The sequence below is a fragment of the Centroberyx gerrardi genome, chromosome 9, assembly GCF_048128805.1.
Source record: "Centroberyx gerrardi isolate f3 chromosome 9, fCenGer3.hap1.cur.20231027, whole genome shotgun sequence".
In the NCBI taxonomy this organism is placed as follows: domain Eukaryota; kingdom Metazoa; phylum Chordata; class Actinopteri; order Beryciformes; family Berycidae; genus Centroberyx; species Centroberyx gerrardi.
Window position 1 is genome coordinate 28,237,667 of NC_136005.1, and position 26,537 is coordinate 28,264,203.

General features: G+C 42.1%; 1 protein-coding gene across 1 annotated transcript in view; it reads right to left on the reverse strand.

Moving 5' to 3' along the window:
• mcf2l2 (MCF.2 cell line derived transforming sequence-like 2) overlaps window positions 1-26,537 on the reverse strand; it is a 122,311-nt gene that overhangs the window by 59,207 nt on the left and 36,567 nt on the right. Inside the window, exons 2-15 of the mRNA XM_071918325.1 lie at window positions 25,302-25,385; window positions 19,542-19,656; window positions 17,937-18,027; window positions 15,652-15,771; window positions 13,807-13,923; window positions 12,962-13,111; window positions 11,749-11,873; window positions 11,453-11,567; window positions 11,231-11,350; window positions 10,311-10,502; window positions 7,673-7,864; window positions 7,384-7,570; window positions 6,660-6,763; window positions 4,780-4,868 (exon numbers count right to left, since the gene is read on the reverse strand). Coding sequence (XP_071774426.1) covers window positions 4,780-4,868; window positions 6,660-6,763; window positions 7,384-7,570; window positions 7,673-7,864; window positions 10,311-10,502; window positions 11,231-11,350; window positions 11,453-11,567; window positions 11,749-11,873; window positions 12,962-13,111; window positions 13,807-13,923; window positions 15,652-15,771; window positions 17,937-18,027; window positions 19,542-19,656; window positions 25,302-25,385 — 1,801 coding nt within the window. The remainder of the gene's footprint in view (window positions 1-4,779; window positions 4,869-6,659; window positions 6,764-7,383; window positions 7,571-7,672; window positions 7,865-10,310; window positions 10,503-11,230; window positions 11,351-11,452; window positions 11,568-11,748; window positions 11,874-12,961; window positions 13,112-13,806; window positions 13,924-15,651; window positions 15,772-17,936; window positions 18,028-19,541; window positions 19,657-25,301; window positions 25,386-26,537) is intronic.

Consider the following 26,537-nt stretch of genomic DNA (forward strand, 5'->3'; position numbering starts at 1 on the left):
CCTCTGTCTACAATATATGGCAACTGGGTGTACATACAAGCACAACCACAGCGCTTGGAAGTTACTGCCAGCCGCCGCTGATGAGTTTTCGCTCTGGCCGGAAGGTCTAAAATAAATACTCAATTGGCTGGTGAAAAAAAAAAATTAATTACCTGCATCTGTTTAGCTGATTACTGAGTCTATTTCCACATATTAGTTTACTTCTGGTGTATTGCGACTGCTATGTAAAGGCTGTTATGCAGGTTTGCTACATTACACCACTGTCATGTGCCACAAACTACAAAGCTCAGAGTAAATTGCATGAAGTTGTCAGGTCAGATTCCTCAGTGAAAATTACTTGACTGTTGCACAGTTGCAGATAAAGCAGCCGCAGTGTAACAGTAGAAGTCTGGCAGATTTGCACTCTTCTTTATATCTAGGGTGTTCCCAGGCATTTTCAGGGACTTGGATGGTTACTTTGCAGTGCAGGTTATGCCTTGAGATGGGGAAGTGAAGACTTGAAAAATGCATGTTAAACATGTCGGGGCAGATGTGGCTAGAGAACACATTTACAAGTCATGTAGAGACAATGTGTGAGGAATAGATGACAAATATTTAGCTTGAAATAATCTGTATTCGTGACGGTTTACATTTCCTTTTGGGTGGTCAGAAAACACTTTTTCGCAGGCTTCCTGAGAGTTTAGACACCAAAACCTGAGTCACTGAACCTATAACTTTAGCTCTGTGGCGACTGACTCAGTCCACCAGGCTGAGGAACGGCAGCAGACACTTCCTGTTGAGACATTAGCCTCTGTCTGAGCAAAGCCACATCCGGCCTGACTGCATGGGTTAAATGATGCCAGATGAAGGAATAAACCCTGTTTCCCTACAAAGGTAGGCTTACAGAAAGCAAGGCCACTTACTCTGAGGGCTTACATTCACCTCAGACCTGGAACTGAAAAATGGAAGTGGTCCTCATGTACTAACGTGCTTGTACCTCTCTGTTGGATATTTTCATTTCAGGGGGCCTGATACTTTTGCTCCACTACATTTTAGGCTTTTTTGCTCCACTAAATGAAGGTGCAATGACAAGTCATTTTGAAGAAGCCTGCAAAACATAAATCATCAAGGGTATTTCTTCTTTTACGTTTGAACTTCTTGAGTTTGGGCTTGATTTTACCTTCAACACACTTTAGTGTATGAAGAGGGAACCTGTCTTCTCCAGACAGATCTAGGTCAGGGTGGCCGCTCTTGCATTAGCAACAGATTTTCCTGGGCATTTAGAATTTTAGTCTTATTTCTCCTCAGCAGGCATTTCCTGTGTTGTAATTGAAAAACTGTATGTTAGCACTGTTAGCGTATAGCAAATCCAAATGACAGACTGCATCATCAAAATTGCTCCATTCACTGGTCTTTTATGAACACAAACGCTGTGTTGTCTAATATATTGGGTTGCAACTTCATGTATGAGAAGAATTTCCTGATGCGAAACCAGTTGAGAGAGTCTCTGCCATCCTCCCTTCCAGACTGCAGTGTCCAACATCACAGCCCCCCCTTCCTCTTCAAAATGGTTGGTTAACCAGACTGGAATCTATAATAACACGACTGCGCATCATCATCTTCGGGGAGAATTTGGCCTGGGAACGCTGTCAGAGATTTATTGCTACCAGTTTTCTCACCTCTGTCTCCCCTCTACTCTCCTTCCCCCCCTCTATTCCCCACACTCTCTGTCTTTGTCCTCTCCCTGCCTCTTTCTCTCTTTTTCTTCCTCTCTCTGTACCCCTCTCGTTGTCTCTCTGCCCCTTAACTCTTGTCTCCGCTCCCCGTCAAAATCCCCTTGATGTGTCTACCTCGCTGCCTCTCTGCTGCATCCACTTACATCCACTTATGCTGTGGTTGGATAAAGAATGCTGAGCCAGACTGAATCACCAATAGCAGGCAGGGCTGGCTGGCATCATGACCTTATAAGGAGCTTATATATCGCCGGTGGGTCCTATTTGTTGGTCCTCAGATGGAAAGTATTTACTATTGGCTGTGCGCGATGAACTGAAATCTAACTAGGAGTAAAGTGATGTATTCATGTACTTGTATACTTCATAGACTCCATAGATAGGCATTTGAATTCATATTTACTAAGTTTAGATATAACTGTGGTGGTTTCTAAGCTGGCCTTTCTATTTCTCTTTCTCACGCTGTTGTCACAATGCTGCTTCACGGTGTCAGCTCAATGTGTCAGTCAGAGGAAATAAACACAAGTGTGAAATTCTGCTCATGTTTATCTATAGTTTTCTCAGAAAACTGGCTATTCACGTTCGTTCATGCAGACAGGCTAATGTTGCAGTTTATGCTGTTGCCAATGCATGGCCTCCACTGACAGGGTGTGCTGTGACAAATCCTGTCAAATCTGTGAATGTTTTCTCACATTTCACAAGTTGATATATTTCTCCTATAGATATTACTCGTCAGTGTAGGGTCAGTTCCATTCATATTCAGATCTCATCTATTTATTACGTCTTTTGCCTTGAAATAAAGCATGTTTCTAAGACTTTTCCTCTGAGGTAACCCTGAAATTTTCTGAAAGTGTGATTGTCATGTGATGGGTCCTTTTGACTGCTTCTATTTCCAGACTACTGTAAATGGATGTACAGTTGTTCCATCATCCCTCATATCACATATACTCATTACACTGTAATTATATGAAAGATCTCTGAGTTTGCCAACAAAGAGGTGGAATTGCTTAATTACATTCCACATGGCGTTTGCCTTGGAAAAAAAAAGTTCTTTCATATCAATGTACCGCGGCTCTGAAGTTCACTCAGTGACATCGCAGCGCCATGTGACATTGCTTATTCTAACCACCCGTCCTGTACGTAACTGTTTATATTTTCAAACGAATCCAAGCAACCGCTCATAAGCTGATTCTCACGGAGTCGGCAAACACGGCTGAATGCAAACACCATTAACTCCCTCCAGCCCATTTATTTTGCTTTCTCTGCTTCAGCTTTCTCTCTCTGGGCTTCAAGCCAATACCTTAAGATGCTCTGAATTTTATCAGTGGCCGCCTATAGCAGTTTTCAAGTTGCTCTGCATTTTTTTTTAAATTATCCTAAGACATTTCTGCCAGCAGGAGTGATAGGAAAGATGGAAGAGAGGGCTAACTGTGCTCTAGCCCACTGATTTACCAGGATACCCTTTATTTAGACTTGGTATTCCCTCTGAAAGCACAGCAATTGCTTAAAATCAAGGTACTTCATTCTGTTTCTGTAACTAAAGCCTAGTTCTGAAGTGAAGTTCATTCATTCATTTTCTCTACCTGTTTAATCCTGTTCAGGGTCACTGGGGGCTGGAGCCAGTTGAGTTGTGAACAGAAGTTTTCTAACTAGACTTCTGTCTCTAAAGCCATCCAGTCTCCATTCTCTGAGACTCTAGGTGTTTTATGGTGTTTCTGTAGTTAAAGCCCAGTGCTGAAGTCAAGCTGAGATGTTAAAGGAAGCTTCTTACAAGCCTTAAGCCTTGGGGCCTTCGATTCTCTGAGTCAGAACTACTGTTTTATGGCTATCTGACCAGGGAAGTGTGTTCAAGAAGTGTGGCCCAAAAAACCACGATCCACCATTTGTAACCTTACACACACTTAAGAGCTCGGAAATAGAGGGGCAGGACGCTTCCAGCCTGTAGGGGCAGCTCATGTTAGTGTCAGTGTGTGATAGTGGAGAATGGATATTATACATGGCTGTCCTGTAGTCATTCAGTAATAGTTGGACAACACAGCAAGAAAACAGCCACCACTGTTCGAGAAAAATGTGAATTAGTTTAGCCTAATGTCCCCCGAAACACAAACAGTGTTTAGAATCAGCACTTTCAAGATGATAAAGTATCTAAATTAGGAGCGGTTTTAGTGCTGCCACCTGCTCTGGAATCTAAACCAGGACCAAAAGAGAGATGCAGCCTAAACCTCTAGTAAATTATCCCCAACCACTCCGGAAGGCAAAGAGGCAACTTCATCCTTTATATCAAAGGAAACCAAAGGGGCGAGAGAGGTTTGTCTGGACTTTCTGCTGATTAGGAGACAGTTTGGGATTTTGTTTTTAAGTTTTGATTCGTCACTTCGTGTGTGGAGAAGATTTCCCGCCAGTGGCCATGACAACACCATTTGGGCAAACAAGGTGAATCTGCAGGGTCTCAAGTAGTGGGGATGAGACACTCTTCTCTGTTGCAGCCCCACTTTCTGTTTTAGGTTGGTAAGACAGATGTATTTTTACATTAAAAAAAATCTCGCCTCGTGCAGCTTTAAGGACATTTATAGATGCTGCTGTCAGCCTGGGACAGTCATATGCTTGTACTCAATAGATGAAGGGAAAGCATTTAGAAACATTCTAATAGTAAAGTCGTGATTTGCTCTGACCTGGCTGCCTCCACACAGTGTGTAGAGTGAAATTAGAAGTGGATAAATTCCACACTGGAGTCCTACACCACTGTTTGCACCTAGCCGCCGGGGCGCTAACAGTTACAGCACCTGTATCTGAAATGTGTTCATCGCATACCCAATCCAAGCAGTAAGTGCCATCCAACCTAACCACACTGTATACTGCTGCATGCAGTGAGGGGAAAAATACCAACTATGCCTTTCAAATCGTACTCAAATGCTGACAGATATCTAATATGATGCTGCTGATGCTTTCTGTGATTCTGGGCTTAACTTTACTATCACCCATGTTGACTTAATTCACTTAAATACTCTGTTTTGTCAAGTTCAGTACAGTGAAAAAACCTACTGCCCACAGCTTTCTGTTCTGTCCTTACCTGCGTCTGTTGGACAGACTCTCTTCTGTCTCATTGGACACGACGACGTGGGTGGAGCCTCCTTGGCTTGCCTCATGCATCACCTCAATCTGGCAAACACACACACACACGTTTGGTTAGTGACAGTTATAGGGACAGCGGTACATTATGCCTTAAGTAGAGAATACCACACATTGACTGGATTTCTACTATCCTCAGGAGACGGAATTTTGAGAGGGAATTTGATCTTAAATTTCGATTTCTCACTCCCTGTGGTCGGAGAGGATTTCCCACCAGTGACCATACCAACACCAAAATCTAATAATAATGATGATAATTTCAGCAAATAGGGTGGATTTACAGCTTCTCACTTACAAGAGATTTGGGATTTAGGCTGATAAGACGGGTGGATTTTTACATAAAACTCTTCCCTAGTGCAGCTTTAAAGTTTGATTAAGTATAATCTCATCACAGGGGTTGGTTTTTAACCTCTATTTACTGAGGGGTGGCTGCAAAAAAATGCATACCTGCTCTTTTTTGTACTGTTACGTACAAGAAACTGCCCAGTACAACCACAGTCTTCTACAGTTGGCTACTGAGCAGCTCCACTGGTACAGTTGGAGGCTCTTACAATTCAGTGTATGTTAATTTAAGTATGTTTGAAGGAGCTTGCTGCTTCTGAACACAAGGGAAAAGAAACTACTTGTGATTTTTGGTAGCGCGATCCTCAAGTTCACATGGGAGGAGACAGGAGGCAGAGGACAATGAAACGTGACACCCAACAAGTAGGATTTCCTCTAACCACCAAGACCTGTTCTGTCTGTCCTCATCAATTATGGAGGAAGGTTTTATGGTGTAACACACCAACACTATCACGACGGAGACAGACCCTGTTTGTCAGCAACACAAAACATCCTCAGGGCATGCATCTGAATTACGCATGCTATAAACCAATTAATGAGATCAGAGCCAAATCAGAGCATGGCACCAAACAGCGGCAGGGTGGCATACTGATTAGCGAGACCCTCCTTCAACCGGAGGGCCTCGGTGCAAAGCCACCGTCCGCCCTGCTGAAGTGTCCTGGAGCAAGACACCGAATCCCTACCAGCTCCAGGGCTGCTGGTCTGTAGCTGAACCCTGACCTCTGACCAGAGAGAACAGGATTTTCTTCTTCAGGGGATCAATCACACTATAATATCACACTATAATAACAATTCTAGTGTGCTCGTGCTTAGCCAAACTGACTAAAACCTGAAACACTTGCACCCATACTGATGAGGAATGTTTTGTAAGTTTCTGTCACCTTCACTTAACAGAAAAGTTGTTTGTCAGCATTGTGAGGATTCCTTGTTGAAACCAGTGAGTAGCAGCCTGTAGTAAGAGGCAGCCAATGATTTGAATGAGGATACTGATAACAATAGCCAACCGTTTTTTGATTTAACTGAAGTGCAAATACAGAAGCTTTTTTCTCCACGCTGTAACAAATGTCTGGTAAAACAAAAAAATAACAGAATTAAAGCTAGCAGCTAGCTAGCTATGCAATTTTCGGACACTGGTGTTCCCAAATGGCAATGAGAGGCAACTGTTTGAATTTTAAGGACTTAAAATTAAGGAAGATCAGTAAACTGCATGCAATGTTCTCATGTTTACCAATGGTCTGTGATACTTTATACTAAAGGATACCAAAGAGACGAGAGAGGAAAAAGATGTAACATTTGAAAAAATTTGAAAAAAAATTGTCTTCATTTCTCTCGACCTAGCACTCACTCACTGGTCTTTAGGATTTTTTCTCTGGTTTTCAGAAAAATATGATTTAAAGTTAGACTACACAAGACTAAATAACTTGCTAAGCTGGATATTGTTTAGCAGTGTAGCTGTGAGGTGGGATGAGAGCAGGATACCTTGATGCCTCCCTTGGCCTTGCGTATGTTCTTCTTCTTGTTGGGATCGGCTTCGGCCGGCTGCTTGCCACTGTTCGAGTTGTCTGAAGCTCTACGAGTGAGAGCTGAAATGGAGGGAGAGGAAGAGAGCGAGAGTAATGGTAAAATTACACACACAAATGCACACACGCACTTATGCTGCGTTCACATTGTGGCCTAAAAAAAGTTGGCATCACCGAATGTCAGTCAACCACAACCGCAACCTGCCTTCTTGTTGCCATGTTTTGATAAACAAGATGCTCGATCATTGATATGTTAAAAAATGATCTGTTAAATAGCACTGTGTGATTTCATATGATTTGATTTCATTAAATATGATTTCCTCTGTAAATGAAAAAGAAGCCAAGCAGAATTGGTTAGCCCAGCCAAGCCTAAATTTGGCATCACATCTATTCCGCTGGGCTCCAAAATGGACCAGCAATTTCTTGCTTATTCAATATACTATTCAATATATTATTTTATCTTCGTTGGAAGAGGAGACAAGAAGATCTGATGGACAAACGTATGTAGCGACATCAATTTTTGTTTAATTTTCAATGTCCGGTTTGTCTTCACTGCCATGGCAGAAGGTAAAATTGGGGAAAATTCAACTTTTGTCCACAAGTTGTGTCTGCTGGCCTGGTAGACAGCACCTTCTGCCTGTCTACCGTCATTCTCCTGTTGAAAATAACAGCATCTGACTCACGTTGCTGGCCTCCGGCGGTCCTGGAGGGGTTCTTCAGTGAGGGCCGTTTGGGTGAGGACTCGGGGCGCGGCGCGACCGGCTGTACAGGCCTGGTCTGTTTAGCCGACAGCTTCTTCAGACTGACGTGCCGCTTCTCGAACATCTCCTGGACATCCTCCAGCCGCTTCAGCGCCTTCAGGACATTGGCCTGCAGGCAGAGGACAGCTCAGTGGCAATCTTTCTTTCTCTTTTTGTTCTCCATCTTCTAGTCTTTGAGACGTTCTGGACCTTGTGTACGTGTGTGCCATACCTTGACATCCTCTGACAGGACAACCTCATACTGGTTGTGGATGTTCCTGAGTTCGGTCAGCTGATTCTCCTCGGCCGTCTCCAGGAAGCGCTCGATGTCGGACAGCGCCGACTCTGCCCCTTCCTGCGATTGACACTTGTCCACGGCCTGGGAGGCTAGCAGGTAGACGCCAGACTCACACCACTGGTTCACCTGTACAGAGCAGAAACACAAACATATCTGAAAAGCTACACTGGGCAAGAGTTTTAGGTAAAAATACACCTGTCTCATCACTCACACACACCACCGTCACTAAAACCTCGAAGTAGAGTTTCAGCAGAGAAGAGCGTCCCATCCTCGCCAATTGAGATGAATGAGTGATGAATCAAAACTTAAGAGTGAAATCCAAAAGTGTCTCCTAAACAGCAGTGAGTTAGCGCTCCGTCCAGAGAAAGCTGGACTCACCACCTATGGCTGAACCTCTTCACCTCCTCCACCTCCACCACATACGCAGAAGAAGACATTTAGTTTACTGACTGTCACCTTACAGGATTTCTGGGTAATGAAGTCCTCCAAAAACAGTTACTTCTCGCTGCTATTTGGAGCCGCCAATTTGCCCAGTGTAACTTTCAATTTAGGGCAAATTATGAGCTGTTATAAAGAAATGAACACTGCAAGAATGAGGGAGATTTTTTTTATTTGGCGTGGATTATTTATATTATTTTGTTGAAGTGTAACCAAATCCATAAATCTGACAAACAAATAGTCTGAAAGACTGAAATGAATGATTTCCCCTCTCTACTCACTCTACTAGCGTTAAAAAACTTCGACCTATCCTTAGCTTATTCTATTTCCTTTCCTTGCACTTTGCTCTTACATGTTTGTTCTATTATTACAGGAATATTGTAAGGGCATTAAGGCTCCGACCTTTGACCTCCTGACTATTGGCTGTAATGTTGGTAGTCTAGGAATTGAAGGTTATTCTACTGTTGAATTCAAGAGCATCAGCTAAATGCTTAAAATGTAAAAGTAAAAATTCAGTGGAAGTCAGGTGAATATCAGACCTCTTGGTTGCTGTGTCATATTTTGATTCATTTTATTTGTGTTTAATTCCATTGTTATTAAAGAGTAAGGAAGCTGTAGTGTATTGCATTATAAGAACAATATAAGCACAGGGCTGCCAAGTTTTGACTTGGAGTGAGATTTGTTTCCATTCATGATTTTGCATTGGCATACTAACCTAAAAACCTATTATTGGGAATCGCGAGAAAGTTTCAGAGCGACAAACACAGAGCGTCCCGTAACCATAGTAACTCACTCTCACTCCTGCCTGCGTGCGCACGGCGCGAGAGGAGAGGGAGAGACGCAGAAGAGCCGCTGACTGAGATTACTCTGAGCACCATGCATGGGAATAAATTACAATATAATAGATTTGTGTATATTTCTCTCTATTCAGATGGTCTGAATAACTCTCTGCTGCACGGTGCTGCTCTGTCTCGTCTGTCTGTGCGCTGTCAGTGTCTCTTTTCGCGCCGTGACGTTATCAGTTATGAATTTGTTTTTCACTGCGTGAGAAAACGGACTTGTGAAAAGTGTCAATTGCATGAGTCTCACAGTCAATGCGTGAGAGTTGGCAGCCCTGATAAGCATTATAAGAAAATTGTTATCCTATGTGTGTGATTATCACAAGTCCACTCCTCCCCATGAGGTTCAGGTTTGCAGCAGAAGAACCATTGTGGTGATGCAAAGTTGTGTCTATTTCAAAAGGTAAGAATCTCTTCATGAACTTGTTTTGCATTGTAAACCAGAAAAAATTTGTTTGCGACATGGTTGAAAACATTCAAATTTTCGGTGCGGTTGCAGGAGGGAGTCTTTAACCAAATAGTTGCGTTACCAGCCACATACTCTATAAATAGATTGTCTGTGTCTTAGGTGACAAACTAGTGAGTCATTGAAATTGTTTGAACTTGCAATCACAAGCAACAGAAGAGGCAGATTCACAAGGAAGGTGTTTGTCACACCACCGCAAACATGACAAAGAGCAACTGTTGGACCAATGCAAACCAGAAATTTGACTAAACCAGAAGAGAGTTACTAGCCCCACATTCATGTAGTGCATGAGTTCTGACCTGAGATCAATTTGCCTCTTATATGGATTCCTTGACATTTTTAATTTCAGTCTATCTTTCTTCACCACACACTTATTGGCATGCTTTTTTTAGGTAACTCAAAAATTGAATCGTTACCATTTCTATGATTCCTTTTGAAACCAATGGATACCTCCATACTTTACAAACTTTGCAAAGCAGTAAAAAACAACAACAGAGAAAATCAACAGCAAATGCAATGAAAGCAAGGTAAGAAATATGAAAGCGAGGCAAGAGCATAAAAGGGAGGTCAAAAACAAATAATAAAAGGTCAGTACATAAAAGCAAGTCTGTAAAAATAATAGGTGATTTAAAAGATGATACAGATTTTGCAGCCTAAGCTCCTCAGGCAGGTCATTCCAAAGTCTAGAAGCAAGAGGCAAAGACCCAAAATCACCTCTTGTTTTTTCATCAAAATCAGCTCTTGTTTTTTTCATAAAAGTGCAGCAAAAACCTGACTATGACTTCCATTTAATAGACCTGAAATGAAACTGTCGTGTCGTTCTCCTCACCTTATCTATGCCCCGGTGTATCTGCAGAGATTTGGACAGCACGTCCGTCTTCTTCTTGGCCTCGTTGTTGAAGTCGTCGCAGACCCGCCGGAGCTCCACGCATTTGGGGCGGATGGAGTCCACAGCGTAGTGGTTACTCTGGATCAGCTGGTCGCCGTGCAGCGCGTGGAGCTGGGCCTTCTCTAGGGTCGCCTGGGGGAACAGCAGGTCGCGATGACTTCAACAATAAAGTGACAACAGCAACGATGTAGCGGAGGGTGAACCCACCTCAAGTTTACTCATTTCAAAGTTAGTTTACCCACCTTTTAGACTGATAGAAATCTTTATGATGTAGATTCATAGTGTAAATAATGGTAAGAAGTATCAAACTGATGTAGGTTATATGAGGATAGGGTCTTTTACTTTAACTTTAACTTTAAACATGTTTATACTTCTCAAAATACACATAATTTCAATTTTCTCTAGGCTTTTTAATGTGCTTTTAATCTGTTTGTAACGCATCAGAATGTACTTCAAGTGTGAAGTGTGACCTAATGTAATATTTAATATGTTCAAAGTGGTGCTTCTATTTTCAAATGGTAGAGAGCCAATTTGAAACAAACACTTCAAATACGTACAAACCCTGTACCATGTATGAACCATGCGAGAACTTTCAACCAGAAAAGAGCACGTTTTATTTATTTGAAATGAAATGTGAAATAATTGCTGGTTAAAAAATTCTTAGAATCTTTCTTACTTTTTTTTCTAATATTATCGGATTAAGATTCACTGATTTGTTTGAATACAATAGAGTGTTAAAATATTGTATTTGAGGTTCAAAAATGGCTAATGTAATACTGGTCTATCATGTGTTTTGTCTGTGGAACAACAAAAACTGCTTATATGCGTGTGTGTGTGTGTGTGTGTGTGTATATATTGACCTGAGCCTTCTCCTCCAAGGCCTTGAGTTCCTTAAGCAGATGTTCCACTCTGGCCACACAATCCCCGATATCTGATAGGCTGGTTAGACTGTCTGTCAAACTGTCTAGAGACACTTTGACCTGGACGATCGAGGAAGGAAAAGACACAGAGAGAGAGTGTTTTTTAAAGTAGGTTTTAACTAAGTTTTTAAAGTTGACAGACTGACAGACAGACAGACAGACCTCTCTGAAGTCCTGTTCAAAGTGGCGTAACTGCAGGCACTGCTCCAGCTTCAGATGGTGTTTAGACCAGAACTGCTCAAAGGCATTCTCTGTCTCATCCAGTTGGGCCAGCAGCCTGCAACACACACACACACACACACACACAACAAAAGCTGAGAATTAGTGAACCACCAAATCTTGAGGCATAACGGTAACATCACTAGCCAGTAGGCCTACCTGAAAAGGCTGAGTGTATCTAGTGCTGTAGAATCGAAAATTAAAATACATAATATAGATAAGGCTTCAATGACCATCACCTTTCCACGGTGGTCTGGTTCTCCATCTCGTCTGGGTTCAGTTTGTGGCTCTCTGACTTGGCTGCCTGCTCCTTGATACAACCGAGCAGGGTGGTCCCCTGCTTCAAAGCTAGCTTCAGTTCATCCTAGTTACAGATAAAGGGAAACACAGGACATAAAGTTAATAACACTGGTAAATGTGTGGCCCGTTTTTGTGTACCTGTATGTGTTTGTGTGAGCCTTTAAAGCATGGGTGTCAAACTCTGGCCCGCGGGCCAAATTTGGCCCGCAGTGTAATTATATTTGGCCCGCGAGGCAATACCAAATGACTACTAGAGCTGGCCCGCCGGTATTACACAGCGCATTCACTGCTAATACTACAAATCCCATAATGCTCTGCTGTTGTTTTAGCGCGCCAATCAGGACAGTACCCAGAAACACCTCTCCTCTGTGACATTAGTCATAGCGACCTCACGCTACAACTGTCACCGTGCTACCCCTTCCGAAAAATGGCGAAAAGAAAGGCAGAAAACAGGAGCTTTCTGGACAGGTGGGAGGCAGAATATCTGTTTACATATGTAAAAGACAGACCTGTTTGTCTTGTCTGTGGAGTCAACGTGGCTATAACTAAGGAGTACAACATTAGACGACACTATGAAAGCTACTCCAAGGCATGGGCTTGAATGGTTGATTGATTTATTATTGTTATTTTATTTTTAAAATTATTAGCCTGTGGAAAAAGTTTATTTTGATATTTAAATCAGAAGGCTGCAAATGGAAAAGGGGCATACGATTTTTATTTACATTTTATTTAATAAATTAATGCCATTGATGTGTTTTTTTTTATTTGAAATTCGATTTTGCATGTCTGCACTATTAAGTTATATATTGTATGGTAATAAGTGTTGCTTGTTCCATATTCAATGTTAAAGCAAAACTTGTTTGGGTCCATATTAAAAGGTTCATTTGTTCAATGTTGGCCCGCGACTTTGTTCAAGTTTTAAATTTTGGCCCACTATGTATTTGAGTTTGACACCCCTGCTTTAAAGGAATAGTTTTTTGGAGACTGGCCTATAGTGTATGCTAACGTGTTAGCATTTAAAACCTCCTTGGTTAGCATGGTGCCTACTATCACTCAACATAGTGTACGCTAAAGTGTTAGCATGTGTGCATACATTGAAGCACTGTCCGTGTTAGTGTGTGTTGTTGTGGGCTATAGAACCCAGTAAGCTACCTTGAGTTTGTTGTGTTTGTCGGTGTGTGCGATGAGCAGGTCTTTGGTGCATTGGACGTCGTTGGGCAGCTCCGTCTCTGCCAGGTCTGTCCCAAACTTCTGTAACATCTGGGCTGTGGTTTTCACTGTCATGGCAAAGTTCTCTATGGCCTATGGAAGAACACACACACACACACACAGGTGACTCTACACCAGCCTGTAACATAACTGTTCCTAAAAGAAATTGAAATCTGTGATTTCTCTACAGTTGTGTTGTCTTGTTACCTATCTTATCCTCAACATTTTCATATAAATAAATGTCTTGGTTGCTACTCTCTATCACTTGATATCACACAATAGTGATTCAAGGTATATCCAGTTCATGAAAGCTTTTCCATTTGCTGTTCTGAACACCCGGTGTTAGCTAGCTAGCATGAGCAGTGATAGCCACCATGGCTGAACAGACAAAGAGAAGAGAAACTCAAACTGCATCAACAGAAAATCCAACACGTCACAGTACTGGACACACTATTTGATTGACAGGTGACAGCTACCTCTCCAAAAACGAAGAAAAAGAGATCTGTTTAGATCCAGTAAATTCTGGTCTTTCAGATCTTGGTGAACAGATAAAAAGACAACCTTGACATCAGGGGAAAATAAAGGCTATGCAAATCCACTTTCCAAGTTTTTATTTCGAACTCCGACAAACTGGACAGACTGAGACTCATCCACTTGTTTGACTATTCAAATGTAATTCAAATACCCATTGCTAATTTTTGTTTTTCTCCTGTGAGTGAACGCTCACACACTCAACAACAACAACAATTTCCATACACACACACGCACAGGTCTGTATGTGTACTCACAGTCCGGTGGTGTATCCACTGACTGTGACAGTACTCCAGGTTTCCTCCTAACTCGCAGGTCAGCTGGCCTTTATCCACGTAGCCGTGCAGGTCCGATAGAGAGTTCAGCATCACGATCTGCAAACACATCATAGTATTGATATCGGTTCTGTGCCTTAAATATACCCTAAACCCCAGCAAATTATCCCAGGTACTGTCAAAGCCACTTTTACCATCTTTTTCACATTATTCTCTATGGAGTTGTCGAAATGTGTCATTTCACAGTCAGAGGAATGGAATACACTTGTTTCCCTTGTTTCTGGGTATGGGAGATAGTAGTGAACGTTCACTGATACTGACTGAACAGTCCCAGGGTATATGAACCACAGATTTAAAAGCTAAAATTGTGTGGTATTCCCTGGTGTGCATGGAAGAAAACCTTTGAATTCGATCAATTCGCTATCTAGATTGAAAATGTAATTCACAAAAATATTCCCAGAGCTTTATTTCATAACCATTCAGTTTTGCAATGCTGAGGCAATACTTCCTGAATTGATGGAATAGAAATTGGACTGAACCTCATTCTATTTAAAACAAGGTCTGGCCTGGACAAAGACTCTATGGGTGCAACAGGATGGAAACTGATGTTGAAATGTGTGTGTGCGTGCATTTCTTCAATGCACGGCCTTGTGTGTTTCAATAGGGTCGCAGAAAATGGAGAAGCGATAGTGCGCAAGGCCACTCCCCTGCTAATTTCACAACCTCAGACTGAGGTGTGAAGAGCCCAGGAGGAGGTGCAAAGACAAAAGCACCACACAGTTAGTCGCCATGCATGCAATATAAATGCTGAAGCCCAGGAGGGTGCAGGAATAACTCACACATCCACACTGAAACATGCAGCGGTTAGCAGCTCCGTTAAACCACATTTGACGGATAATGATGTGCAGGAGGTGGCCAAGATAAACATCAAGCCACTTTTCACACTACGATATTGTGGCACAGTGAAAATTCATATAAAAATTCAAAAAATCAATTTAATTTCAGTTCAATCAATTCAGGAGGTAGAATTGCTTCCAAAATTACAAAACTGATGGAAGCCAAGTCTAATCCTGTAGGTTTACACTAACCTGCAGGTTCAGCTTTAACCCAAACAAGTCCAAACGTTACAGAATATGATAAAATGCCATACTAGAAATTCATATAAAAACAGCTTTGGAAACGGTTTTGAACTGATATCAGAAAGATATTTAGGTTCTGGTTTCACACAATGATGCAAGTAGCAGCTCTGGACGACTACAGCCATCATCTCAAGGTTGATGCAGGCCGTATCAACATCTAGTCAATGTCTAAATGTTTGCTGGGAAGGGTTGCCAGTTTGATCCCTATAGTCCCAACAGTGCCAGATACTGCCATAGTCCTATGAGCAAGGGCACCTAACCTTATTGTACATGTATGCCAAACTGCTCCAAGGATGCACATTGAAAAAATGGTTAAAATGAGCTAAATGTTGTGATACAGCACCATGAGCAGTTGCTTGCATTGCATGTGTCATTATGGGATTTGTCCATTCACAGACATTCATAAACCTAATCTATCTCTGTCACACACAGCATGGTGATGTTTAACCATGCTTAGAGGACTCGTATGGCGTAGTGCTGATACTGAAACAGGCTTAAGGAGGACATGTTGCACAGTACGGTGGGAGTGCATGCACACAGAAGACGAGAGTGCACTCTTTTGCATGCGTAATCGCTGCTTCCAGATGAAAACCTTATATCTCCGAGTGATTTATGAGGTTTTTATCTTATAGCAGCTGTGTAGAAGGAGAAGACGTGGTTAATGTGGTTGGTACTGAAGCATGCTTACCGGTACCTTCATTTTAAAGTCGTCTCGGTGCAGCTTGATGCCGATGTCCGCTATCGCCCTCTGGAAGAACCTGGACGGTCTCAGCACCAGCACCAGCTGGAGGTTCCCCGGAAACGCCCCCTAAATAACACACCAACATGTGGATGTCTGATTACATCTCTCTCTCTCTTTGTTCATTCATTCATCACTCATTCACTTTTTAAACTGGATACTGCAATCAGTGCGACAAGTTCTGTGTACATAGTGTAAATGATGTGTGAATGTGTGTGTGCTTATGTATATGTATTGGGTCCATAAAAACATAAAAGCAAAACAATATGATAGCAGCTTATACTGAACATGTACTTCTTCTGGTTATACTATCCATTTACCATTCACATGTCTGTAGGCTAGTTAACGCTCTGAGAGTCAGCTGAAACTCACGCAAAAGATATGAAAAACCGGCAAATACATGAAGGCTTTGTTATTCGCCATGAAAAAACGCATGAATTGAGCCTGTGAGCTGACCGTGGCCCTGATGTTTGGGACAGCACAGCATACATTACTTCAAGTTTGTTTATTTATATAGCCCTTTATCACAAGCATGTCTCAGAGGACTTTACAGAGAATGTGTCTAGCTAGATCTAACTAAACACAATCAATGGTGAACAAAATTATATAGGACAAGCATAGCAAAAAACACAAGGTAGGCAAGAGCAGATTTTAGCAAGACAAACAACCTATTATTCATTATTCATTATTCTCTTTTAAAACTGCAAATGCAAGTAGACTACGGTGTGAGTCATTTTCAAGTCATTCTTGTGTCATCCTCTAGATGCCATATCAGTGTGGTAATTACATCTCATGATAATGACGTGCCTACTAATAATAGAAGAACCTGGCCTGAGATGTTCTGAAACAGCAGAAGCTACAGTGGTAACTGTATTACCCGTCTTATTACCAAAGGTGACCGGGCCTTTTCGGTCCGGGCCCCTCAGCTGTGGAACTCCCTGCCTGAGCATCTCAGGCAAGCAAAATCGGTGTCGTCTTTTAAATCACTTCTTAAGACTCACTTTTATACAAAGGCCTTCTTATAGTTTTATTGAATTTATTTCTTATCCGCACCCCTTTTACCTATGTTTTATCTCTGTTTTATGGTTTTACTGTTTTATGGTTTTATTGCTTAATCTTATTTGCCTCTTCTATTCATTGTTGCTTGTTTTCCCTTGTCGGGTTTTTATTGTAACTGTTACTCTTCCTATCTTTTATTTTATTTTATGGAAAGCACTTTGTAACTTTGTTTTGAAAAGTGCTATATAAATAAAGTTATTATTATTATTATTATTATTATTATTATTGTTATTAGCACTGCCCCCCATCCTGCATCCATCCTGAATTACTACTACAGTCCAGCAAGAAAGCAAAGAGTGGGACTTCTACCATGGCTACAACTGTACATATCACAATCTGTCAGAACACAACTCAAGAGTACATTGGAGCACATGAGGCGTGTACCTATTGGCATTTGTTCTAGCTTATTTGGAGTATCTGGCTGATTGGGTTTATCGCATTGGGACCATCCATATGTCCAATAAGATGTCAGCCACAGGGAAAAGTATACCAAAATATTTCTCAAACACGTTCCAAGGAGTGTCTAAACTTTTAAGTACTCACTGTATTGCCCTCTATGCCAAACACCACCAGTGTTGCACCTGGGCTTCAAAGTCTTTGAATACACTATTTGACCCATGTCTGCAATCAATGGGGCATTTAGTTCCCATGGACTGCCCTCTAGGGGACACAAATGTGCATTACAACACAGTGCATTGGCACTCCAAGGACAGCAGTCAAGGGAAAGTTAAAATAGACCCAGAGATTATTCTAAAGAAACTGTTCAAATGTTCCAAAATATGATCTATGGCATGTTAACAAATCCTCCTCAACTCCCAGTAATGTAAGGCAGCCCGAAAAGCACTCAAGATCAGTAGGCTTGTAGTCTGAAACCAGGGTAAATTGCCTGCGCTATGGGCTGCCAAATCAGCAGCCATCTCTGAGGCCTCATTCAACCCTGCTATTTAAATCCTAGTGCAGAAGATGCATCATGTGGTCTCTAATCACATTTTTCCAAATGATCTCCATAGGTTGTTTATCTGGTTACCAAGATAACAGCTAATCAGGTTCCAAATCTGTCTCTGGTGTTTTTGCTCTCGTGTTGAAATGAGGCTTGGTTTCCAGTTTCCAGATATAAACAAGGATGCGTCTTTTATTTCCATGGTGATTTTAATGCGAGGTGCCTCAGTACTTACAGCTATCCTGGTGAGGGAAGCCTTGACGGAGCTCCATTTGTCCTTCCGTCGGTCGATGATGATGATGAAGCCGATGCTGGCAGCATCCAGGCTGGAGATAGAAAGTAGAGTGGACATGTTACAGAATTACATTGACATTACAGTGACATGTGATCCCCTAATATTGGAGGTTGACTGTTCCTGAACTTCTATATGAGGTGTGCATGCTGAAAAGTAAAAACACTGTAGGCACCATTACATTTACCATGATGGGGTAGTTTCCAGCAAACCCATTACAGTTTAATAGGGGTAGATGAGGTGGTGTGATGTTAACTGAGTTTAGCCCCAGAGCCAAGACACAGAGAGGCTAATGAAGTTTAGAGAAAAATTTAAAGGAATACACCAAGCTTTTGGTAGATTGTCCAGTTGGTCAACTTGAGAACATAGACATCAAAATCATCCTTGTGTCCCTTGTAGATTGTTGGCTCCAGTGCTCATATAATAAAAACTACAACAACAACAACAACTTTTTATTACTAAAAGGTCAATCTTCTTACTTTGGATAATGCTAGCGGCCCTCTATCACTCAACATAGTGTCTGCTAAAGTGTTAGCATGGAGTCTACTATCACTCAACTCTGCTAAAGTGTTAGCATGGAGTCTACTATCACTCAACTCTGCTAGCATGGAGCTTACTATTACTCAACTCTGCTAAAGTGTTAGCATGGAGCCTACTATCACTCAACTCTGCTAGCATGGAGCTTACTATTACTCAACTCTGCTAAAGTGTTAGCATGGAGCCTACTATCACTCAACTCTGCTAGCATGGAGCTTACTATTACTCAACTCTGCTAAAGTGTTAGCATGGAGTCTACTATCACTCAACTCTGCTAGCATGGAGCTTACTATTACTCAACTCTGCTAAAGTGTTAGCATGGAGCCTACTATCACTCAACTCTGCTAGCATGGAGCTTACTATTACTCAACTCTGCTAAAGTGTTAGCATGGAGCCTACTATCACTCAACTCTGCTAGCATGGAGCTTACTATTACTCAACTCTGCTAAAGTGTTAGCATGGAGCCTATATCACTCAACTCTGCTAAAGCGTTAGCATGGAGCCTACTATCACTCAACTCTGCTAAAGCGTTAGCTATGGAGCACCAGAGCCAATGAGCTACTGGGAACATATGGATGATTTTGATGTCTATGTTCTCATCACTTAACAGGTGAGTTGACCAACAGGACAATCTACCACAAACTTAGTGTACAATATTCCATAAAATGTTGCCTTATAGAGCTCTGTGTCCTGTTTCTGGGGCTGAACTCCATTAACATCACACCACCTCAGCTCCTCCTATTAAGCTGTAATGGGTTTGCTAGAAACTACCTCATCATGGTAAATGGAAGCCACCACATCCCTGAAACACCTAGTTGTGGGCTAGCTGTTATACATTACATTACGACCTGTTTAATGTGATCCTGTAATGTTTGGGGGTCGGCAAGAAGGGAGAGGTTAAATAGAGGTCTCTCAAGGTTTTATTTAACGCACAGTGAGTAGAGATGTTATCTGTTGGCTAATGGGTGATAGGGTTATTGTCTAATTATGAGTGTGTGAGTGTGTGCGTACCTGGGGATGCTGGTCAGGTAGGTGACCACATTGAGGAAGTCTTCGTCAGGCAGGTCGCTGAAGGCGGAGTACTCTGGGAAGGTGATGATGGGGGCGCCATCTTTCCCTCGCCCTCCTGCAACACAAAAATGACATCCTTAACTTATACGTTCAGCCTAAATTCTCGGCATTCCTCTTAAATCTGTGTCTGGTCAGGACAGCTGACATCAATATATTTTCAATCCCAACCATCACCAATATTGATGAATTAAATTGATGATTGAAGGAGGCCCACTTCACCGCCAGAGAGGATCAAAAGTCAGTTCTGCTCTCTGCTGTCAGACACAAACCAGTTTCATAATTGATGGAGTTTCTGGAATATTGTGGAATTTTGGGGGGTGTATTGCAGGTAGGAAAAGTCAGGGAATATCAATACAAACAGGTCACAAATGTGTTTTCCAACTTGTTTCGCACATTCATGGCATTAGATCGTTTTCAGCCCAACTATAGTGGGAACCAGACTGTTCACTCCTTTAGAAAAACATAAAAAAAACCAGGAGGGAAGAATAATTTTTAGGTCATGGAAGCACTCTTAGTTATGGAAAGTCATGTAAAAGCCATCGATAAAGTGGGATATGCTCCCATAGACAGCTGCATTTACACACAGCAGACACTAGATGGCAGCCTTGCACTGATAACTCTCTTTCCCTGCCTTTCTTCAGTTATTCACATATTGACCCAGCTAGACTTCACCCATTGGTTGTACAGTGAATAAAAGTCAAGCAAAGGTTTCACTTTCCGCAGCGTTGTTTTCTCTCTGCCTCTTCAGTATTTCTGCTTGCCGTGTATCTGTCTTTCTGTCACCTTCCCTGTCTGTCCGCATTCGTCTCTCTTTCTTTTTCTCTCCCTTTAGCCTCAGTCCTTTCTCTGTTTAACTAATCAAGAAGCTCCCGTGGCTGCGCATTCATTTACACTGTTATAAAACAGACACATAGTTCCCACTTAGAGTGTCATGGCTTACTGGAATTTCATATTCCATCTGCTGCTCTGGTATACTTTACCATCTTTTTTTCCGATACAAAATAAAAGTGAACTGATCAACTGATGTACAAGGTTACACACCCACTGACACTCGCATGCACACACGCCATGATGCCGAAAACAGCGTGTTATTTCATTTCCTGTGCTACGCCACTTCCTGTCTCCCAGTGCAGCACTGATCATTCTTTCAACCAGACACATCCAATTAAACGGCTGAAGACTGGAAAATCTATACCTGACCCTGCGGGGCGACTGGAGCGTGTCGTATGGTCCCACATATGTCATACTGGCCTTGGTAAGCCCCAGTAGGGGATTGGTGCATGCAGTATGTCATATCGACCTATACATGTCCCAACAAGGTGACTGGAACATATGTCATAAGCTCTATAAGACCATAGAGGGTTGGGCTATGAGACTGATGCTGTTGGAATATTGTCAATCCGAGGTGTTAATAGTAAAAACAAATCTAGCCAAAAGAGAAAAAGACCATAGATGATCCAGTACATGCTTTCACTTGGTAAGCATGAAGAGAATAAAGGTGTTTGGCTCAATTCTCCACAAAAATCGAAGATAGAATCTCAAACTGCATCAACAGAAAATCCAAGGAAAAAGACAAAGTCACAGTACTAGACACTGTTTGATGGACAGCTGATCCGAGAATTTCCCAGATTTCCACTTTAGGGCATGGCAGTTCGGACGTCACAAGATCTTATATGAAGGAAGAGACCGAAATATCGAGCCAAGAGAGCATCCCACACCAACCCACATCCCACGAGAAGGAAAAAACTGGCACACAGGCGCACACATACTAACAGTTGTGGTGAGGGCCATAAACCAGGCCTGTGTTTGCCCCACAGTTAAACTTATGTAACTCTAGAGGCCAGTCATGCTGAGACAGGGCTTTTTAGAAGTGGTTGTTATTTTGGCTGTTGTGAGAGGTCTGAGAGAAGGAATGACAGGCATCCCTGAAGAACCACGCGAGCTCTGCCCTGCCACATCTGGAGACACTGAGGGGGCCCAGTACCAGTTATACTACCATGATGGAGACTTCCAGATGGGAGAGACAGCAGCTTTGACATTTCTGGGAGGTCATGATGGACAAAGATTTTACAGACATTTCAGAACTTCCAAAGCGACTTTTGAACAGTTGTAGACTGAGCCATTGTCGGGCCGATCATGTCAAACCAACCATCATTATTTATCCAATATATTTCCATCACTATTCATTGCATCATTTCTTTATCCACAGAACAAGATTCCATTTTAACCAAGCATAAAAAAGCTGTTTTGTGATATTGTGGAGATCAAATTTTGTCATTTCCATTCAGTTTTTCTTATTCAATACACCATAATTCGCAAAATGGATGGAAACCCAGCTAGTGACATTCTGACGATTCAACCAAGTGAATTCAAGTCGAACTGAAATGAGCGTTTGGTGGCGATCATTCTTGCAACACATGCATTTGTGACACTCTATTGATCCCTGAAAGAGCACTGGTCTTCTCCCATGCCCCCCTCCACAGGGAGGTCAGAGGTCAGGCTCAGCTACAGAGCAGCACCTGGAGCTGGAAGGGATTCAGTGTCTTGCTCAATGACAGTCTTCCTAGTCACTATGCCACCCTGCTGCCCAGTTAACATATTTAAAAAGAATACACTGTATACAGATATTTCTTTGGTTAATTTTTGTCTTTCCTGCACTTCCACTGTTAATTGGATGAATTCAGATCATGATGTTATATTGATGGGAAGGCATCCCTCCACATCTGTACAACTACAGAAGAAATCATAATAATAATAATAACTTTGTTTATATAGCACTTTTCAAAACCTTTCAAAACAAAGTGCTTTACATAAAAATAAGAAGAAGAACTAGGCAACACTTTGTTTTCCCACAGTATTTAAGTGGCAACATCTGATCAATTTTGGCAACCACAAAACTGTTGATTGCCATTTTCCTGCTTTGATTTCAGTCTGATGTCAAGGGAATACACTGACTTTTTGGCAAATAACCCTCTTAGATCAACGTACCATTCTGCAACGACTGTAGAAACCTAAATTAATACCGGACAAACAGGAGTGAAACTGCTGCCAATCTTCTCTTTGTACAAGCAGAAGCAGAGTTGCCAACAGTCTAGTTGCCAAAAAGTTGTGTATTCTGTTAAATCAACTTCTCTCAAAAACACTTTTATTTTGTGCTCATTAAAAGGTTAGCTATGTGTGCAAAATTCTCCCAAAATCCAGTTGCACGATGATGAAAAGAGGCTCCATAAAGACATGCAGGAGTGCTGACAGATGCGGTCTGCCAGACAACACCAGGATGTGATAAAACTGCCGTTTCCATGACAGTAACAGGAAGGAGTTACTAGACCAGTGTTACTGTGTGTGTGTGTGTGTGTAGGTGTGTGTGTGTGTGTAGGTGTGTGTGTGTGTGTGTGTGTGTGTGTGTGTGTGTGTGTGTGTGTGTTGCATACAAAAACACACACACACACACACACAACTCCAGGAAGGCCCGGGCTGAAAACCGCCAGTGAACCACAGTGTTATCTGGGATTGAACTGGTCATAAACTCTGATACATTTCCTTTTTCCATTCTGTCCTAACAATCACAACACCAATCTAACAGACAGCTGAATAGCTTTCGGTGCAGTTCTATGCAATAGCACATTACCCATCAATGTGCGATTTCCCCTATGGGAAATAAGGATTTGTGAGTGAACCAAACAGCTGCGTTATTCACACAGTCCTTCCCTCTGTGACTCATATCAATGACCAGAACAGCAGCTTAGGAAGGCCTGTGAATGTGCTGAAGTTGGGCTGAAGTTGCCGCTATTTCAGCATGCATCAGCAGAATTAAAACAGAAAGTTTCGATACCAGTATACCAGCAAGGACTAAGGAACAGGGAGAACTGGCTCTTGAGCTGACAGTGTTAGAGGTGGGTGGTATCCTTATATACAGATAGAGGGGGAGGATGGGGCGAGTTGCTACCTCTGGACTAGAGTGAAGTGGAGTTCATATGGACAAGGGAAGAGTGAGGTGTGCTGCGATATAAAACGTAGACCAGGAGAGAGCGGAGTGTATTGTAACATACTGATTAGACTAGGGGAGAGCAGGGTATGTTGTACCATACAGTAGAGGCTAGTAGAGGGTAGAGAGTGTTACGACGTTACAGTATAGACTAGGGGAGATACACTCTGTTGCAATATACAGTATAGAGCAGGGGAGAGTGGGTGTGTTGTACCATACAGTAGAAACTAGGGCAAATGCCGTCTCATAATATATACCAGACTAGGGGAGAGTAGGGTTTGTTGTAACATACAGTGTAAACCAGGGATGAGTGGAGTTACCTGTAATATACAGAGATTAGGGGGAGAGGGGGATGTGATGTAACATTCAATAGAGACCAGGGGAGAGTGGGGTGTGTTGTAAAATACAGTATAGACTAGGGGAGAGTGAGGTGTGTTTTAACACTTAGTGTAGACTAGGGAAGAGTGGGATTTTTTGCAACATACAGTAGAGACTAGGGGAAATAGAGTCTGTTGCAATACAGTATAGAACAGGGGATAGTGGTGTGTGTTGTAGCACACAGTGGAGACTAGGGCCAATGCCATCTGTTGTAATAAACAGTAAAGACTAGGGGAGAGTAGGGTGAGCTGTAACATACAGTAGAGACTACGAGAGAGTGGGCTTTATTGTAAAATACAGCATAGACTAGGGAAGATAGGGATTTGTTGCAACATACAGTAGAGACTAGGGGAGAATGGGCTGAGTTGTAATATACAGTATAGACCAGGGAAGAGTGGAGTTAACTGTAACATAGAGACTAGGGGAGGATGGAGAGTGTTATAACATTACGGTATAGACTGGAGGGAGATGTGGTCTGTTGTAATATACAGTAGAGACCAGGGGAAAGTGAAGTGTGTTGTAACATACAGTAGAGACTAGGGGAGAGTGGGGTGGGTTATAACATACAGTATAGAGGTGGGGAGAGGGAGATGTGATGTAACATTCATTAGAGACTAGGGGAGAGTGGGATTTCTTGTAACATAAAGTATAAACTAAGGGAGAAAGAAGAGTGTTACAACATACAGTCGAGTTTTGCTTTTTTTTTTACCCCCATCATCGTGAAACTAAACCTTTGAAGTAGACCTATAGAGGAAAAAATAACATTTCTTTCTTGACATGAATAGAAACCTAGCTGCTCTTGTAAGCTCCACAATCCCTTGATGGCGATGTCTTGTTTCAAAATAAAACTACTATTCAAGAAATTTTGACCCACTTGATTAGTTTCACTAGACATTTTTCCAAGTGCCCCATTTCAATACGGGATCCTGACCCTAGACTGGGAAATTCTGGTGTTGACCAGGGCAGTGGTTCTCAACGTGGGGTCCGGGGACCACCAGGGGTCCTTGAGGGGGTTCCAGGGGGTCCCCAGCAAATTGATAAATTGTTAAACTTCATCATTATTTCATTTACAAGAAGTTAACACAATTAGAGAATGTAGAAGAATGACTATTTTGGTCATAGTTTCACTGTTATCTCTCTACCTACAATACAGATAGACATGGAATTCTGGACAAAATCATATCTAACAATAAAAATATTCTCAGATTTGGGTCCGAGAGACAAAATCTCATCAAATGGGGGTCTGTGGCTCTAATGTGGACTAAATTAGGGGTCCTTGATATGAAAAAGGTTGAGAATCACTGGACTAGGGGACAGTGGGGTGTCTTGTTACGTACCTGAGAGCATGGCAAACTGGCGATGAAGCTGCTCTATGATGTCTACAGCCAGCAGGGGCCTGATCTCCTGCTGCATGATCTCATCTGTAAAGGGAGACAGAATGGTTAGATGTACCCAATCACACAGGAAAACATCCAGTACTTCCAGGCAGTCAGTGCGGGCAAACACAGATGCACACAACAGGGGATATCATCTCCTGCTGCACAATCTAATCTGAGGAGAAACGTAAGAGAAAGTGTGCTTTGACAGACCAATCCATTCAGACAGACAAACAGATATAGCAGGGGCATAGATAGATGCAAAGAAAGATAAAATAGACAAATAGAGAGGTAATAAGGTCAGATGTAAGGGCAGAGAGAGAGAGAAATTGAGAGATTGGTAGGCAGGGAGACAGAAAAGCCATTTGTCAAAGCTGCAGCTAGACCGGTCAGTCAGACATCAAAGCCTTGAAGCTTCATGAATTCATTATTCATACACAGAGATGACAACAAAAATTCCTACTTATGAACCTCCGCAACTCCAGAACCAAGAGCTTTAATCAGAAACAGCTCAGATGCAATGGATCATATCAGTATCAGATATCAGATCATATCAGAGTTTTAAGGAAAACTCTGCTGTGTATGCCTGACAAAGACTAGCTATGGTTGAAATAAATTAATAAATTGAATAAACCACCAAGGAAGCATCAATCCAGTAGGCATCACAGGTATATTTTTGTTTTTCACTGACTTCTTTTTGTAGTTTTCAAATTGCTGAGTTTTAGTGTCACATGGTTTAAGTGCTGTCACACGCCTTTCTACCTCATCTAGAAAATATTCTTTGGGGAAACACTGGGTCATATAGCCTACTGGCGTCATTGGCTGCAGCTTATTCTAGAAATGTCCATTCCTGACAGGCTTTCATATGTAATATATATGTTGGAAACTAAGACAAGGCTTGAGCCTGAACCGTACTTGCATTCTCAGACACTGCTTGTGACGTGTGTGTGTGTGTGTGTGTGTGTGTGTGTGTGTGTGTGTGTGTGTGTGTGTGTGTTCATTAATAACTACCCTGCACTGGTGTAATGATTATACAGTCCCCCTGCACCCTGAAGCTGTAACTGTAGTCCACAGTGAACAAACGTCTCTCTGTCATTGAGAATAAAGACGTGCATTAACACTGACTACACTTTATTACCCAGGAACATGCCGGTTAGGGTGGTGGTGAGTGGAGGTGGGGTTGAAATAAGGAAGGGA